Here is an 18478-nt window from a genome sequence, read left to right on the forward strand (position 1 = left end):
GGTACATAGAATAAACCCTATGGTAAAAAGTTTGGCATCTCTGCCAAGATGTGCTAAGAATAAACATCCCCCTCAATAACCTGTCTTCTAATGGAACCCACTTTGATCTAGTTCAGTAAAAGTACTTAGGCTGCCCTACCTGAATACTGTTTGGACACAATAATGCACTTAGTTTAAAGCAGTTTGGATTTTTAGTCCCCAGGGAACTCTGTGGGGGTCTCCAGTTGAAGGACATTAACTTATACTTGCTGGTAAACATCACAGTAGCACCACACGAAGCTATCTCCACATCGTGGACCATTAACTCTATTTAAAACTATAGGACTATCTCCACAAGGACCATTTCTCTTTTTCACTGAGCAATGTAAGCTGAGCCACATTAACTGTAAACTGTAGAATAAGCTACAGAAAAACCAGTTATCTATATGGACAAAATTAATGAAAACTAAATAACCTAAATGACAGAATCTTTGCTGGATTTTAATAAACCAAATCCAGAAAACAGCAACTATAAGTTCCAGTCAAAAAGATGCACAAAAGTGATTTACTTATTAAACTTTAATGCACATAAAGAACTACTGTAGCTTTTAGCTTAGTCAAATACTGAATAAACTTCAAAAATCAAAAATAGGTAAAAATATCTACCCTCATAAAAATACATGTATTACATTCTCAACCTTTTCTATTAAAAAAACCTGAAATAGTTCACCATTAGTACCATAGACGTCTACAGTAAAGTACATAGTAACTTTGTAAAACAAATGCTACTTAGTACCCTAATGCCTGTATAAAACTGAACCTTTAATATAGCCTACATTTAAAATTTTTAATACTAAGCTGTTCTAGTCATTTTTACCATAATAAAGTTATAAAATCCATTTTTCAAAAATAAAGACAATGAGGAGGACAACAAATATGTCACTGCCTTACAAAAGGTACTCATTGAAATATAAAGTTATACAGAATTACAATTAATGTGATGGAATTTTTAAAACTGTATTTGTTAAAAAAACATCCAATACTTTTATGAATCTGCTGTGCTAGCTATTATCGTTTTATCAGAACAAAGTAAACAATTTAACAAAAAAAGGCTCAAATCATATTTTGTTTCTCACAATTAGAAGCAGACAGTAAGTCTCTAGCTGTTCCTATGTAATTTAAAATTGTGAATATCATAATCAGTGACAGTTAACACTTTTGAATGAAAGTTCCATTTTAATAACCGGCATAGTAATTGTTTAATCAGTGAAAGCAGAATTAAGCCCTGGCATTAATTTTCTAAATCAAAAAAGGATATAAAAGTCACAGCATTAAAAAAAAAAAAAAAAAAAGAATAGGAAAACAGCAACTGAATGGCAATTCTTCCTGCTCTAGTGCCCACTCACTTTCTGTCACATAATCTGTGTATAACCTGAATTCTCACCCCTCCTCCTTCTCCACATTCCCACCAGTCCTCTTCCCTGCTCTAACCCAGCCTGCTGGGCAATGCTTGGCCAGGCCATGTTTCAGTATCTCAGAGTTTCCACTGGCACTCCCAATTCAGGCCAGGCAGCTGCCCTGCCTAGCACTGAAAATACATGACTTGATCTGTAGATCCTCCTCTATGAACTACCTTTGCCTGAAAATTTTTAATTTGTGCTTAAACATGCTGGGCCTCAGAGTAGTTTTCTTCACAGTGAGCATGATGCACCAACTGCCAAGGAAGTCCTCCCTCATTCCCCTGGGACCAGGGAGGCTATGACAGTGCTCTTCTCAGCTTCTTAGATGAACTGAATTATGCCAAAAGACAATTTCTCAGCAAGAGATACTGTAGCTTTACCTAATTGAAACACCATCAGTGGACAGCCAAGCAGCACTGTAGCCTTAGTTGCAAGTTAAAAGCCAACGATGAGACCAATCCCTGGGGACTCCAATGGTCCCTTCATCAAGTGAGCCCATCATTACATATCCAGCGGCTGCCAAGTCACTCTTTTCAGCAAGATAAAATTCTCCTCAGCATCCTTATGGTTATAACACAAAAGAGCAAGCAAGCAAGGAAGAAACAAAACAAAACCTAGTTCTACTCCATAGGCTTGAGTTATAGATTCTATAATATGTATCATGTGTTTGGCAACAGACAGAACCTAATTTTCCAATGTACCAGTAATAACAGCAAAGAGCTCAGATGTGAAATTTTAGTAAGCGTGGGTCTATATTTCACAAAGTAACTCAATGGAATGAGGGAGAGCTACACAGAACATGGCAAATCTTGCTGTATGAATATTTCACTCAATGGTAAACTAACATAACATTTTAAAAATAAAAAATGTAGATATACAAACTGCACACAATTTCAAAACAAATTAAGCCCTTTTAAGCTCTGCTTGGAGGATGCATTAACACCTCTTTACTACAGAAATGTTTAAGAAATAGCTACTTTGTAAAAATCCCTTGATGAGGAACCAAACTGAAAAGACTACAGAGAATAAGTACCTCCCAGTCAACAAATCAACTTCAAAATGATATACTAAAGGTGTCCCTTAAAAATTTTTCCTCAGAGTTCAGAATGCATATAAAGAAACACAAAAAAAAATCTTGACATGTTCTATAGACAGCACTATGACAAAAAATAATTGAAAGTTCAATATAATAAAGCTATATAATTAGATTATTTTTAATGCATTATTAAATACATTAATACATATTTTAATACATTATTAATTAAATTATATACTTATTTGTAAAATTTTCTACACTTTATGATCTCTGCAAAACTCAAAAGCTGATTTTTTTTAAATGTTAATTTATATTCCACTAGGCTGGCATTGCATATCCATATTTTGTTCATTTAAGTTTTACAAAGCCAATTTAAAAAACAGCCATAATAGGGGCCGAGCCCGCGGCGCACTCGGGAGAGTGCGGCGCTGGGAGCGCAGCAACGCTCCCGCCGCGGGTTCGGATCCTATATAGGAATGGCCGGTGCACTCACTGGCTGAGTACCGGTCACAAAAAAGACACCCCCCCCCCCCAAAAACCCCAGCCATAATATAGTTAAATATGTCTTTATAGTTTTTAATTTTTTCAGCAATCACTGAAAACATTTACAAGAAGATGCAAAACATAGCAAAAAAAGTTGTGAGTCTGTTAGTCCTGAGTACAGTGGTTTTCAAACCTTTAAAAACAGTGCAATCTTATTTCCAAAGAGTCTACTAGAACTCCCAAATCTTAAATAAAAGTACAGCTACTCTGTTTCAAATGGGTACTCAGATCTCCTTCCATCCCCGCAACAAAGTGCCTCAGATATAGGGTTGGAGTATCCTTTTTCCCCTCCTTGTGTCAGGCACACATCCCTACCAAAAGAATCCAGACGTAGTTCCTGCCTTCAAGGAACCCACGTATTTATGCAGTGTGATTAGTGCTACTGTCATTAGAGTCAACTCTGCAGAGTCAACATTTCACACCTATACGCATGACATTTAGTTAAGTCTTAAAGAAATTTCTAGGCAGAAGCCAAGCGACCAAAGAAATGAAAGAAAGAGAGGACCTGGCCATCATCCCCTTTTCTTAACCCATCCTAACAAAGCTTCTATTTGCTAAGGAGGGACTGTGTAGGTGGGGAGGAAGCAGTACATATACCTACTCTAAGGGTTAAAGATATGCAGAACTCTACCTTACTACACTTTTTCCTGTTTTCTTTTGAAATGCAGATCATTGTTGTGTATAATCCAGATCACAATCATCCACAATTTAAGACCTTTATAATTGAATATAGTTCGATATCTCACAATTATTTCAGTATTAGCAAAATGTTTATCAAGAACATTTCTGTTACCTTTCTTCCAATTGCTCCATTCTGTTTTTTTGGAGGTGGTGGCTCAAAAATGCGTTGCTGCTGCTGAGGTGGAAGTGTAGAGTACAATGGAATGATTTTAATGTCACCAACTTCAGGGCCCAAATCATCAACCTCACGCTTTATTCTCTTACAGGCTTCATCAATTTCCTACAAAAGAAAAGTTAGAGTCTGAAAACAAAATGAATACTGAAACATTTTAAGTATTTATCATAATCCTAGTTTTACACAGCATATGCAATCTGCTTTCATTTCATGGATACTCTACTTTCAATTTAGTAACCAAAACCAATTTAGCAAATTTCAATGGGATTTCCAAAACAATCCAAGAAACTTTGATTTCTGTATTCAAACGAATACATAAGTGCCATATTTGCATTCCACGCCCCTTTTCTTAGAGTTAAATTTGCTAATTAATTCTCAACAAATTGTATTAAAATTGAAATTTCTCACCCAGGAATATTTAACTGCACTCATGACCTTTTCAATTTTTACAATCTAAAAGAAATTGATGTGCTAGACATTTTAAATAAGCCAATTACGCTTTAATGTCACGTATCACTAATGCAATTATATGGAAGATTTGCTTCAGTGTGCCTAATGAGAACAAACACCTTTACAGTATCAACATAGATATTTAAGAACTAGGCTAACCCAAATATCTTAGAGCAGCTTCAATAATTTCCGCAATACAGGAATCCATTGCAGTTCATTTGCATTCAAATCAAAGTTTAAAGGGAAGAGACAGAATGGGGAGGGAGGGGAGAAAGAGAGGCAGAGAGTGACATGGCAGCCCTGAGAGTGGCAAAAAGACTTAAAAACAAATGGGGGGTGGGAGTGTGTGCAATGGCAGGCAAATATATTCTAAATTTTACTGAAGCATTAATTCAATTAAACCAAGAAATATATTAAACAGCCTGTTATATATTAGGCAATCTGTTCTCATCAACCAATTATCTTTTATTCAGAAGAAAGAATGATACAAAAGGGAGGGGGAATTTCAGGTAAATATACTCTATATTTTTAAATCAAAGTGCAACTTTGTGTTCTTGGATACAATAAGAACAAAAGTTTTTCCACCTATTTCAAACATACCAGTTTTCTTAAATAATATAAGGTTATTTGCCTTGAAAATTGTGACACAGAAAATTACTATTAAGGATTCGATGTTAACAGTTCCCTTTGAAATCTCAAGTTTCTAAAAGAAAATGAAAGTAGACTGCTATTCACTGAAAAAAATGTAACAAAGAAAAATATTTTTAAGAAAACAATTGCTTTCAAATGCTGAATCTAGATTAGAATGCCCCCTGCTGGCACGCAAATACAAAATTAAGATCTCTACCAAATTAAAAAAGATTTGAACATAAACACAAATCTAGATCTGCAACACTCAGAGTATCGGCAGTTTTGTTAATTTTACCATATATACAACTGGAAAGTAAACAATCAGAAGTCACCAAACATCAGATTTCACATATTAAAAAATTGAGTACCCAAATCATACATTTGCTCTGACTATAGTATTTTAAGATGACAATTCCAACTCTACTTGGGACTTGACTACCAATCTCTTAAGCATATATGGAACTAAAACAAAATGACGACCACATAGGATATAAAGACATATCTAAAGTGTGGGGGAAAAATCTACACCACTTATGATTTTAGAGAAACAAAGTTCTAAACAGGTTTAAAATTGCAATAAATTTTCCTTCAAGTTTACCAAACTTCCAGTCAATACTATCAGTTCAGAATGCCACAAAACAAATCATTCATTCATCAGAATACAAACAGAGAAGGAAATAGAAGTTTACTTTCTAAGCAGCAACCATCTGCTTAGTCATCGGCAATATTAAGACTGAAGTTCAGGCATTTCTGATTTGAGGAAACTTTCAGCTATAAAAGTATCAATACATGTTAGAAAATTTGGACCTTCCTATGAATTTACTGCATGTTGAAAAAAGCATTTTACTAAGCAATACTGGAGATAAAAGAAATAAAGGGTTTCAGCATCTTCAAGTACCAATTTATAACAAGTGATATTTCAATTACAATCACTCTTACCTAACTCAGTAATGTAGCTGCCTTAAAGACTTCTACTAGTCAATACTTAAGGTTAATCAAATATCCAGATATTATGCATTAAAATAACATAAAAACATTCTAGAATTCAAATCTTTCCCAACTTTTCACCAATTTAAACTGTTCTCCCTCCCAAACTAATTCAAATGACTATAGAAACACTATTATTTAAGAAAAGTGGTGAAAATGGGAATATGGTCTTAAAAATCAGTTTAAAAATTTCATGAAATTATTAAATTTCATGGAGACTATTCATATTTATGAAGACAAGAGTAGTGATGTCCCAGAATCTACCATTTGACTTAGCAAGTAGAAACAGCAAAAATTCAAAAAAACAAGAAACGGTAATATTTTACATATCTTTAGATCAGCTCTACTAAACATAATCAATCAATGAAATCTATACAAAATACATTAGGTAAGCTGCTACCTTCTCCCCAAAAATCTTCAAATTCAAGACTTGGCACCTAAAGAGAACTTAAAAATGTAATGGTACAAATATAAACAGTTCACAACTAAAGTAGCACTTTATTTCATGAAAGACATAAGCTCCAGCACACATGCTTTTACCTCCTTCCTTTCCCCAGCTATGGGATTCACAGTAGCCGAAATATGAACTACACCAAGTTGACTCAAGAGAAAAGACTTTCAAATCCTCATCATGAGATTATCTGGTATTTCTTTACGAATTCAAACATGCTTGGTTATCTGAATATAATGACTATTTTAAATAGTCATTTAAACAAAGAAAATACACTACATACTTTGGAGGAAGTGAGAAACTACAGCGACCAGACACAAGAGGACAAAATGAATCCCTCAATAGCCTCAATCTTGAATTACAGCATAAATGCCATTTATATGCCATCAAAAAAGCATTTGGACTCATTTCAAAATATACAGAAGTTCTTTCACTTAAAATATATAAAAAGGAAGACTAGCACCAAGAGAGGGTATCTGGAAAACTAAATTTGCAAAACACTTTATTCCCCAAAAGAACAAGTATGATTCTCTACTGGAAATAATTTTACACCTTCCAGGGGACATCACCTCACGACAGAATTAACCAGCCCACAACATAAATAGTAATACTGAAGTTGAGAAACCCTGTTCTACAGAAAGAAAAACATGGCCAATAGGGCACAAATCATAAACCGTAAGGAAAATCCTGAAGAAACCCGAGAATAAAAAAAAACTATTCAACATTTACAGCTCTGAATAAAATGTGCTCATATATACATAGCAAGCACTCCTGTAGAATCTGAACACAAATTAGAGTTCACATTATAGTGAAGGGAGGCAGTCAGACAGCAACAGACCTTCAGTATCTGAGAGACTAGGACAACTTCCCACAACACTGTTTAGGGTATCATTAACATACCACATGCATCATACTGGCTAAAATACTCCTCTGGAACAGTGACCCTTTAAACTGAAAGGAATATAAAAATGGCCTGAAGAGCTTATTGAAGATGCAGAATTCCTGTAATTTCACTCCCAAATTTCACCTGTTTCAACAAGTCTGGAATAAAAGCAGGAACGTGCTTTTAACAAATTCTCCTCCAGGCAGGCAATCTACTGGCCACAACTAAGAAAAAATGTTCCAGAGCAGGAGTCAGATCTTTTACTGTAAAGGGTGCCAAAATATTTTAGGCTTTGCACTTATATACAATCTCTGTTGCATTTTCTTTTAATATACATTTTAAAAATATAAAATTCTTAACTAGTAGGCCATACAAAAACAAAAATAGGAGGTATATCAGTCCATGTAGCTATTTAAACGTAAACTAGTATTTTGTAAAATTAAAAGTATAGTCCCTCCTCACGCTAGCCACATTTCAATGCTGAAAAACCCTACGTTATTAGTGGCTACCATAGTGAACAGCGGATACAGAACATTTCCAGCATTGCAGAAAGTTCTGCTGGACAGCACTGCTCTAGAACATTGCTGCTCAAGCCTTGAGAAACGTTAAGTATTACCTGGACGCTTCTTACAAATGCAAAATCTCAGGTCTCACCACAACCTATTGAATCAGAATATGCAAGTTTTCTCTAATAATCTGCACATATGTTAGCTTCAACAGCACATTCCAGAATGTTCACAAAGCCCATCACAGCAAAAGAAAAGCTGTAAGAAATCCTTTAGTAAAAGGCTTTCAAAAACTATTTTATCCAAATAGCTTTTCCTAAACTTATTTAGCTACTCAAGAATTTCACAGTAGACCTATAAAAACACAGTTAGCAATGAGTTTAAAAAATGCTGTACCTGAGAATAAAATTTATATCTAATAACGAGGTAAATTCTAACTAAGAAATTTTAGTGACCACTTAAAATCCTCAGCACATAGAAGACAAAACAAAAAAATGTTTTGATGGTGAATGGGCACCCAACTTCATTCTCAAGCTAAATAACTGGTGAGGACAGCCTCATTTCAAAGCAGCTATGATGCAAATTCATGCCTCAACAAAGTACCACTTACAACCCAGGCCTCTCTAAAGTTGAGGCTACCATTGCTAACTCTTGAAATTCTAAAAGCATTCAATACTCTCAGGATAATTAATTAGAACACAATTAACCAGTGGTATAAAAAGGCATTCCCAGAGTTTAAAAGGGGTTATATATTTTATATATTAATACAATCAAGTTGAAGAACTTCAAACACTGGCATAAGAAAAATATCGTTAATATACACCAAGTTTTTCAGTTTAAAATGTGTAATAAAAATAATATGCCAAAGACTAAATAATAGAGCAAATAATGATGATACATACCTCTTGACCAGTTAAGAAAAGTAGAAGATCTCCCTCCTCCTCTTCACACATATGAATTTGGATCACTGTTCGAATTGCTGCTTCAAGATAATCTCTCTCTGGTTCTGGAGTATAAAAAATCTCAACAGGATGTGTACGCCCAGGAATAGTTAAGAGAGGACAGTTATCAAAGTAAATCTGGAACTTTCCTGCATCTAGAGTAGCACTCATAACTATAACCTGAAAGAAAACAGTAAATTACTTGAAAATGTTTTCAAGGGTTCTTACATAGTCTTAAAGAAAAAAAAAATAGAAAATTACAGTAATATTTACTGTTCTATACATATACATCAATTATAAAGAAGCCTATGAAAGTCTTCAAATAAATTGTAACTAAAAGTCAAATACAGAAAGCCTGAGCTATAGTAAGAGTTGAATTATTTACTTTTCAAAACATTTAGAAATAAACCTAACATCCAATAAATAAATAACCTACAATATATTTTTATGAAACAATACCTTAAAAACCAGTTTATTAAATTATACATGTGAAAAAATTGGTGGAAAGACATTATTATGTAGTATGATTATTGCTACACTTATTAAAACAATTTCACACACAGGAAAAAATGGAAAGAAAATGAAAAAAATATAATTAGTGGACCAGATATAAATTTTCTCCCTTCATCTTTAATGAGCATGACTGCCTTTGAAAAATTCCTGAAATAAACCAGGGTCTTCTAAACTACTGCAAAGTCATAGCAATAAAAGACTATTTGGGTGCAGGGCTACATGACTGCTGTCGCTCTCCCTCTATGTAAATTAGATTATATAAACATTAAAAATTTATTTAAATAGAAAGCTCCCCCATAAAATATTCTACTAGAGTTCTTAATTTCTACTCTAAACTGAGTTTACCCGGGATAGCTCATAAAGTTTAATCAATAATAATATTGTACTCATATAGTTCTTCAAATATATTCTTTAAAAGCAAAAATTTGTATAAGCAAAAACACTCAGTCCTCATATTTTTTAAGACCCAGAACCTTTCTGCCCAGTGCAGAATCCTTCCATAACACACATTCCAACAAGGAGTAAGGACTCTAAGTTCCAAAGAATGGTATACATACATACAACTAAGCAAAAGACAACTTCATAAACTTTGGGGGACAAAAATGTCAGAAAATATTCAGTCAGTTTTAAGCCCTTAATCACCACAGTAAGACTGACCAAGGTACAAGTGGTGTGGAGGACAATGTGTAGGATATTGACATTTATAAAGCACAGGTATTTCACAGGGCCATAGCCTATAGTGTAGTAGGACCAAAGTCCTTAGTTTTAGCCATAGCCCAATTCTTTAAAGATACACATAAAAATGCCAAGATTGGGAAAACCAAAAAACTTTCACAGGACTAAAGTCTTTGATGGAGATAAAAAAAAAAACTGAAACACAACAAAAGTGATTGCTCTGGGGGCAGTTGCCCTTGGTGCAGCTAAACCTAAATGATGGGAAAGTATTTGAGCTGAAATCTTCAAGGCTATTCTGCTAGTTAGTGGTTGGGGGATGTTCCACACCTTAACCTCAGCTGTTTCTTTAAGTTTCTTAGGGAGCTAAGCACTGCCATGGCGATTATCTCATTGTTTCTTTTGTAGGTCACACAGCCTAGTTTTATGACTCCTTTTGATGGTAAACTGTAAAGGATTCTTAAAGCAAATGTACTTCACAGGGCCTGGTTTTCCAAAGCCTTGCAGTTTCAAATATTGACCTTGCAGAGGACTGGAAATTTTCCTCAGGCTATAAAGTCTCTGGTGTAAGATAAAGATTTGTGGCACAGCAAGGTTGCTGGCTCAAGGACAGACAGGTTACTGATTGATATGTGAAGATACTGGAAAATTGCTGGAGGGAGAAGGAATGTTTGCTAAGATCAAGCTTTTGTTGGTCGATCACTTAATTGTCTAAGGGAATATCATCTGATTTATTTCACTGAAAGTTACCAGCCTATATTGTAAAATTATAACCCCACCTATGTTCTCTTCCTGTAACTTCCTGGTCTGGAAAATAAATGCAGGAAGAGAACCCCAATTCAGGGTTAATTTCCCAAGGAAGGGATGCCTCCCGCTTGAGGGTTCCAGTGGAGATCAACCACTTCAGGGTCTCTCACTGCTCAGAAGAGATGGGCTTTGAGTAATCCTTTGCGGCTCCATCACCCAGGGGAAATGGGGTGACAAATCCATGGGGAGGCAAAGCAACAGTAAATTGTTTGAACTATTTTTAAGTTACACCGCTTTAATGAAAATTGTCATGTAGCCAGTTTATTTATGTTTTCACTATGACTGATTAACCACTTATGTTTCTTCTGTAACTTTCTTGCCTGCACAATAAAAACTGAGAGAAAACCAGACTCGGTGCTGTGCCTGGGGCCCTTCTCCCTTGAAGGAGCTCTCCCTGGGTACAGTCACCTTCGGGCTTCTCATTGCTCTGGATAAATGAGCTCTGAGTAATCCTTTGCATCTTGGTCACCCTGAGAGAGGTGACAGGAGAGAAAAAAAGCAAGACAGTAGGGTAATCGAGTGCATTTCTGAGGAGCTGCTTGTCCTGGGTATGATTATTCCCACTCTCAAGCATTACAAATTACAACGGGTGTGTTTGTGTTGGTACAAGGATGTGGATCTGAGGGGCAAATATTTGATCCTTAAGACAAGGAGGCCTCTGTACTTAAAGAAGGGTAGGGTAACCAGCACAATTACAAAAATATCATTCTATTAGGATATAAAATAATTGGATGGGTTAGAAATGAAAAATATTTGGCTTAAAATACATTACTAAAAAGTGGGAGAACATACTTAAAACTTTAAAATGAAGACACAGCAAAATGGATTAGAAACAAAAACAATATAGGTATTGCTTCTTTTACTGGTGATTATTTCTTATAGCTAATTAGTGATTAGCATCTGTTCTCCATTTTTATACACACCTACAAATATTTATTTAGCAAACTAAAAGAAATTCCTTCACCTTTAAATCTGATCTCTGTCTTACAACTTCCTTAAGAACACCCATGAGAATATCTGTAGCCAGTGTCCTTTCATGAGCCTCATCAAGAATTATTACACCATAACGCTCCAGTAGGGGATCATTCATAGCCTCACGAAGTAACATCCCATCAGTCATATACCTATATTCACAAAAAACACATTGGTTAAGGTTCATTAGGCCACTTTAAAACTAAACTTCATGACAAAAATGAAACTCAAAGACGTCAGGTAAGTCAAAAATAAACTTTTGCTCAAAACAAATTTCTGTTTCATAATCAACTGCAAAATTAAGCTTCAAGAAAATTTTATGAGTATACATCAAGCAAGTTATATACATCATCAAATCTTTAAATCTTGTCAAATACAAGCATAATACTAATATGTATTGAGAAAACAAGATATTCCTGATTACAGAATATAACGATCACATGGTTTCACACAAATGCCAAAGCAAAATTCATTTAAATAAATGTTCTTAAAAAATGTTTTCAAATGTATAAATATTCAACCTGCAAAACAAAACAAATAAATCATTTTATGTTGCTTCATGACATTACACTACTGAAATGTTACCACATGCAAATCTACATATTTTTTAAAAGCCCTAACAATTCCTTACTTAATAAGCTAACTACAGGCTCTTGGTTCAAAAATGCTGACAGAGCATGAACCCACCGTCCACAACCTCCACACCCCCACACTGAAATGACCCTAAAGAAGCACAAAAGGAATTCATTCATAAAGGCACTAGGACTGAGAGGTAACATCAGCACTACAGAAATGCTGATACATAAATGGAAGAAATAAGGCAAATAACATCAGATTGATCAATGAACCAAAAACAGAGGGAAGCCAGGTTAGCCAGGTTTAGGGATGGCTCAAGAGAAGACAGCAATATGGAATGCAACCATCACAGGAAAGGTACTATGCAGATTCAGGTAAGAATGGAGGCAATCAGATAGATCAACGGTGATTTGCAGGACGTAGTGTGGGTAAGTCATCTCCTGTCCATTCCACTCTGGCTGCTGCTGTCATTAAAACAAAACAACTATCCTCAGTTTGGCACCTGGACAAAACAAAGTATGCCTTTAAATGCTGAAGTCACATCTCATTTAGTTAAATAAAAACCCACAATTTTATTTACAGATTTAAAAGTGGTATAAAAACCTGAAGTCATCATTTATGACTTCACCATTTTGGCTCCTTTTCATGATTAGTCTAACCTAATCTTTCATAAACCAACTTGATATATTTAGCTAACGCCATTTGTTGGAGCAATAAGTTCAGCAAATTGATAGTGCACAGCAGAAGTGAATCCTCTTTATATCACCTAAACTTAATTCTAAATTTAATAAGACTTTTGGCAAAGAAATTCATCTTTACTCCATTTTATGTTTCTTCCTTGGTCATATTTTTAAAAACAAATTACCACATTTCTGGAATTGACAACAGCATTAGCTGCAAGATTATCTTCTGTAAGACCAAGAAAAAAAAAAAAAAAAAAAAAAAACACTGTCAATTAAACTATGACTCAATGCCTTAACAACAGTCCAGCACGGTGCATGAGTCAGCGACATTACAGCCTAGAGAGGTTTTTAAATTTCTTTGATCTATCTGAGGATATTTGGCAATTTTTCCTGCCTTCAGATACATTACTAACATGAGATAGGCAGTCCTCTTTGCATATTACCTCAGTAGCAAAACATTTTACAGTTTCATCCACTTGTGGGCAACTTCCTTAGCTTCAAGAGAGCTCTTACTTGTTGCTTTGCAGGGCAAAAAAAATGGATTGGTTACTCTTCCAACAACACTATTTGCTCAAATACTATCAAATTACACCCCACTAACTCCATTTCCCAACCTTTCTGGATGCTCAGTAACTATTCATTTCAACATGGAATCCTAGTGTAATTTTTTGAGGGCATTTTGATTAGCAAAGAAACTCAGTATGTGATGTCCCAACAATTCACATTACTTGTTTGAAGTGACAAAATCTACAGCCAAATACAAGTCCAAGCGTTCACAGGCAATGGCAACTACCCAACTGCCACCAGTTACAAAACCTCCAGATTGGAAGACACATCCCAACTTCGGACATTAAAAACATGAGGAAAAAGTCATAGAACTGATAAAATACCAGACTTTAACTTGAAAGCTTCTTAAAACTCATTTAAAAAGATGCTTCTTTATTTTGATCTCTTTTTCTCCTCACATTCTTCAAGCTTCAGACAACCACAATATGAAGGCATTCAAAAGCTAACCAAAAATAGCCATTCTTTCATACTTTTCTAAGAGGAGAAATGTTACAAATGGCAGATTATGAATATTATAGTGGAACTATTATTTGCCCTGCTTTATTAACAAGTATGCATATTACAAATACTACATTATATGGTCAACTAAACTTGAACCCTGCCTTCCAGATTCCAGAGACAATTCCTAATGGTTCCTCAATAATTTGATCATCACCCATTGATCCAATTCCATAAGATGCTACAGTTAAGTATCTCCTACATCAGCAGTTAATATGGCAATAAAAGAAATGCAAATCTCCATAAGGAAATTCCATTTTTCACTTATAAGACTGACAAACATAAAAAGTTTTACAATGCTGTGTTGGCAATGTTACAAAACAGCTGCTCATTTGCTCATTCCTTACTGGTGGGAGTAGATAAAATGTCTATGGAGAGCAATGTGGCAAAAGCTGATAAGATTGAAGCACAGCCTCTGACCCAACCAATTTCACATGTGTGCATGTGTGAAAAAGAAAGCGTGTAAAAGGTTGCAGGAAGATACTGAGGACAGCAACGGTTTCTAACAGCAAAAACTGCAAATTCGACTATCCATCAATAGAATTAGCCAAATAAACAAGGGTATAATCATAAATGCTATGCAGCCATGAAAAAGAATGAAATAACTTGATAATACTGTTCTAGAATAATCTTCAAGATACAATTTAAGCGAAAGCAAAACACATATGTCCTAAGGCCTGGTGTAAACACTGGAGAAATTAATCTGTTCTAAAAATCCTAGTTATGTTATGCTATTCAGAGTCTGGTTGCTTTTCAAAGCATAGGCTTTATCCTGGTACAACTAAACATGCAGATAAATCAAAACTGTTTCTAAAGAATATAAAACTTGGCTCTGCATGACCCAAAGAAATTTTTGTTATCCGTTTCGAAGAGTAACCATTATAAATGACCGCACTATTGAGTAATTAGATTTACTGCTTTCCATATTACCTAGAAAAGCTTTACAAATACTTACAGAGTATTACATGGAGTGATGAGGAATGAGGATGAAGAAGAAAAATAAAACACACAGTGATTAAGAAAACACACTTGTTGCAAGACAAATCTGGGTTTAAGTCTCTTTTTTCTTACTGATGTCTGGCCTTGGACAATTTCTTAAACTTCTTTAATGTCCCATTTGTAAAATGTGAATAATAGGGTGAAAATTATTTAAGTTCAACAAAACAATGTAAATAAAGTGCTTAGTGCTTAGTACCCTAACTGCCTGGCACTTGGTAAGCACTCAATAAATAGAAGTCTATAGCACACTCCTAACTAACCTCTATGTAACTAATAAATCCTTGTGTAATCTTTCCCTCTATAAAACATAACACAATATATGCACATTTCTATCCCCAACAGTTGATAATTACCACGTGACATGAAATGATAAACTCTGAGCACAGAAAAGTTACACACACATACACACACATATGCTAAGTTGTACACTTTAGAAAAACTTGGAAAAAGATTAGCCACACAAACAAAAAACTATCACGTGTGAGACAACTCTAAAAGACTATAAGGGATCTGGAATTCTAGAATTCCAAAAGACTGAACTCTCTTGAATTCTGGAAAAACAACACCTGTGTATTTTATAAGTATTTGAAATTTAAATTGCACTTTAAAATCTAGACATTTTATGGCAAAATGAAACTGCAAACAAAGGAACAGTATGCAAAGAAGTGGTGTTGGTCCAACTTTAACAGACTGATAAATGAATCTATAAGTTTTAAGTTAAATGTTTAAAGTACGTAAAATTTTTGTTTACCAGAGTTTTTAGCTAAAATACATTTGATATGTGTTTCAGACTTAAAACTCTAATCAAGCACAAGAAATGCCTAAGAAATTAACAATGGAAAATAAAGGCAAGTAAATCACTTCTTCAAAATACACTGCCCATTCCTCAAATTTTCACAAGTTTTGAAGAAAATGCTCTTTGCCCTCAGGACAGAATTTACAAAAAGCAAGGATGAATGTGTAGGTTCTATTCAATATTTTGTAAGATGGTGGCATTGTGTAATCAGAGCCCTCTATAACTAATCCCTTGCAAGTGCTTTAGTGTAAACAAAAAGGCCAAATGTAGTAATATATGAAGGCTCTTAGAAAATCAAGTTAGCTTTCTAACTTTCTACAAAAACCAATAGAATTCTACTTCTAGGGTGACTACAGCAACTTATTAGTCTCTCTGGTAGGAACTGCTTAAGTGGTAAGTAACCACATTTATTCTTTATCCCCACCCCTTATTAAGAGTCTGGTAAAATTACCCTTTACCTAAGTGCTATACCTGAATTAGAAAAAAGCCTACCACATAACAGATGTTCAATAATTAGCTTATAACTGTTTGTATAATCAATGGTCTTTGAAGTACCATACCTGTTTCACTTCTTACATCCAGCCCTAAAAGAATATTTGGATTCATTCATTTCATAGTGACAAGTAATGTCAAGGTTTAATCCAAGTTAACACCCCCCCCCCATTGCAATTCAATTATTGTGTTAAAAGGAAATTTATTAACTTGGTGTTATAAGTCCCTTTCTAATTAGGTTTACTGGTTAATAAGATCCAATAGTCTCTCCACCTGGAAATCTACCACCAAACCAGTAGCACAAGGAGTCAGCAATCTTGACTGAAACATTCCTAATCTAAGTGCCAAGAATTACTCTAAGGGTTGTATTCCATCTCAGAACAATCCTGTGAGGTAGTTGTTATAAGCTTCATCTTCTGAAAAAGCAGTAAGCACAGGAAGGTTAATTAACATAGCCAAGATCATGGCTGATAAGTGACACAGCTAGGACACAACTCAAACACTGTGACCCAAGAGGCTGTGCTCTAGGACCTATATCCTTTTGGTTCTCTTCTCAACGCATTTATTTTTAAACAAGGTTGCCTCACTGGAAACCCACTCTGGAAACTTCATGTAGTCCTTACATAGCTAGTGCTTCAGTATGTTGTTTCCAGGGCCTCCTCAAATCGGCTATAATCCTGATAATCTTCCCAGTGTCAGCCTTAAAGTTTCTGTACCATCCAGATCCTTATTGCAGCAGTGTTTGTATTAGGGTCTCATATTTGTTAAATACTTTGGATTCTCTTTCATATTCTTGCCGATGCTGCCTTTTTGAGATTAAAACATTCTACAGGGTTATGATCCAAAATGTGTGGAGTAGCACTTCTTCGGCTGGTTTGCTCAAAATTTCTTTCTCTCAAGCTTTACACCCTGAAGCGCGACTGTTCATTTCTCCCTGTCACTCAATTTTAGATTTCAACCATGTCCTCTTTTCCTTTACCTTCTCTTGGCTTTCTAGCAGCTTGCCCTCAATTATAAGATGTGCACATTTCAGGATGATGCGCAGTACTAGAGCTAAAAAACATGTCCTCCATGAGTTACAACACTTCGTTTCATAAACATTACCCCACACTGGGTCCTTAGCAGACCCCAAATTGAAAAGATTCCAACTGAAGTGAATCTGATATCCAAAAGAGAAAGATTCTGAATAAAAGGCAAATTATGCACACAAAATTATCCCATCACTATACTTTTCCTACTCCTCCCTAGAGATGTTTTAACAAAATCAGAGAAAATGTCTCTCCATGAAAAACCTACCCCTTTTTCACGATTATGATGAATATTCATCACACTCTATACTGTAGTGACAAATTTCATGCTCCTCTCTTGCCCCTTTGAGCTCCTCAGATTAAAAAAGGCTCTACATAGATGGCAAGTATAAGGATACAAACCCTGTTCCCAAAGAGTTTATGGTCCAATTAGGCAAGAGAAAATCATCTTTGATCATCCATACTCTATCCAAAAACCAGTCCTTTAATATCTCAAATTGATCTGGCATGGAAATTCTGACTTACACAAATCAGTCAGATGCCTAAAGAATATACAAGTAAAAAGGTATGATTTTTCTCTTCATATAAAAAAGTTAAATAAAAAAAAGGTACTGTTCCATCTGCCTGGAAAGCTCTCGCCCTGTACCCCTATCCCTGTTCTGGCTAAACATAACATTCAATTCAGGTCTTGATTTAAATTTCAACCTCTGTTTTCCAATCTAAATTGAATTCTCACATCATTCTTTCATATAAACTCCAATATTCTGTTTCAGAAACCTAATCACAATCTGAAATTTTGCTTTATGACAACAGGGACCGGATTTAATTTTTATTACTATATTCAACACATTGCCAAACACAGAATGTACTCAATTATTAGCTGTCTGAATGACTAAGCATTACTCATGTAAATTGGATTCCCTCAATATCAAAATATCTCAGTAATTTTATAGCTTGGGGAAAAAAAAAAATTATCAAACTGCTTTCTCCCCTAAGAAATTATCAGCTCCCTCAAAAAAACTAAAGAATAAATTTCTTAAAATTTGTTACAACTCTAACAACAGACAAAGTGCTTCTTAAAATCTACTGCATCGAGGGTTCAGTTCCAGTTAATGGCCAGCTGCCAACAAAACAAAACACTGCAAAGGTGCAA

The 18478-nt window shown here is 34.9% G+C and overlaps 1 protein-coding gene across 1 annotated transcript in view; it reads right to left on the reverse strand.

The window, feature by feature from the left end:
• The window catches only part of DHX15 (DEAH-box helicase 15), a 49360-nt gene that overhangs the window by 16794 nt on the left and 14088 nt on the right, over nucleotides 1–18478 (reverse strand). The window contains exons 4-6 of the mRNA XM_063108014.1: nucleotides 11679–11838; nucleotides 8684–8902; nucleotides 3812–3979 (exon numbers count right to left, since the gene is read on the reverse strand). Of these exons, the coding sequence (XP_062964084.1) occupies nucleotides 3812–3979; nucleotides 8684–8902; nucleotides 11679–11838 (547 nt within the window). The remainder of the gene's footprint in view (nucleotides 1–3811; nucleotides 3980–8683; nucleotides 8903–11678; nucleotides 11839–18478) is intronic.

Source organism: Cynocephalus volans, chromosome 9 (assembly GCF_027409185.1).
Source record: "Cynocephalus volans isolate mCynVol1 chromosome 9, mCynVol1.pri, whole genome shotgun sequence".
Classification (NCBI taxonomy): domain Eukaryota; kingdom Metazoa; phylum Chordata; class Mammalia; order Dermoptera; family Cynocephalidae; genus Cynocephalus; species Cynocephalus volans.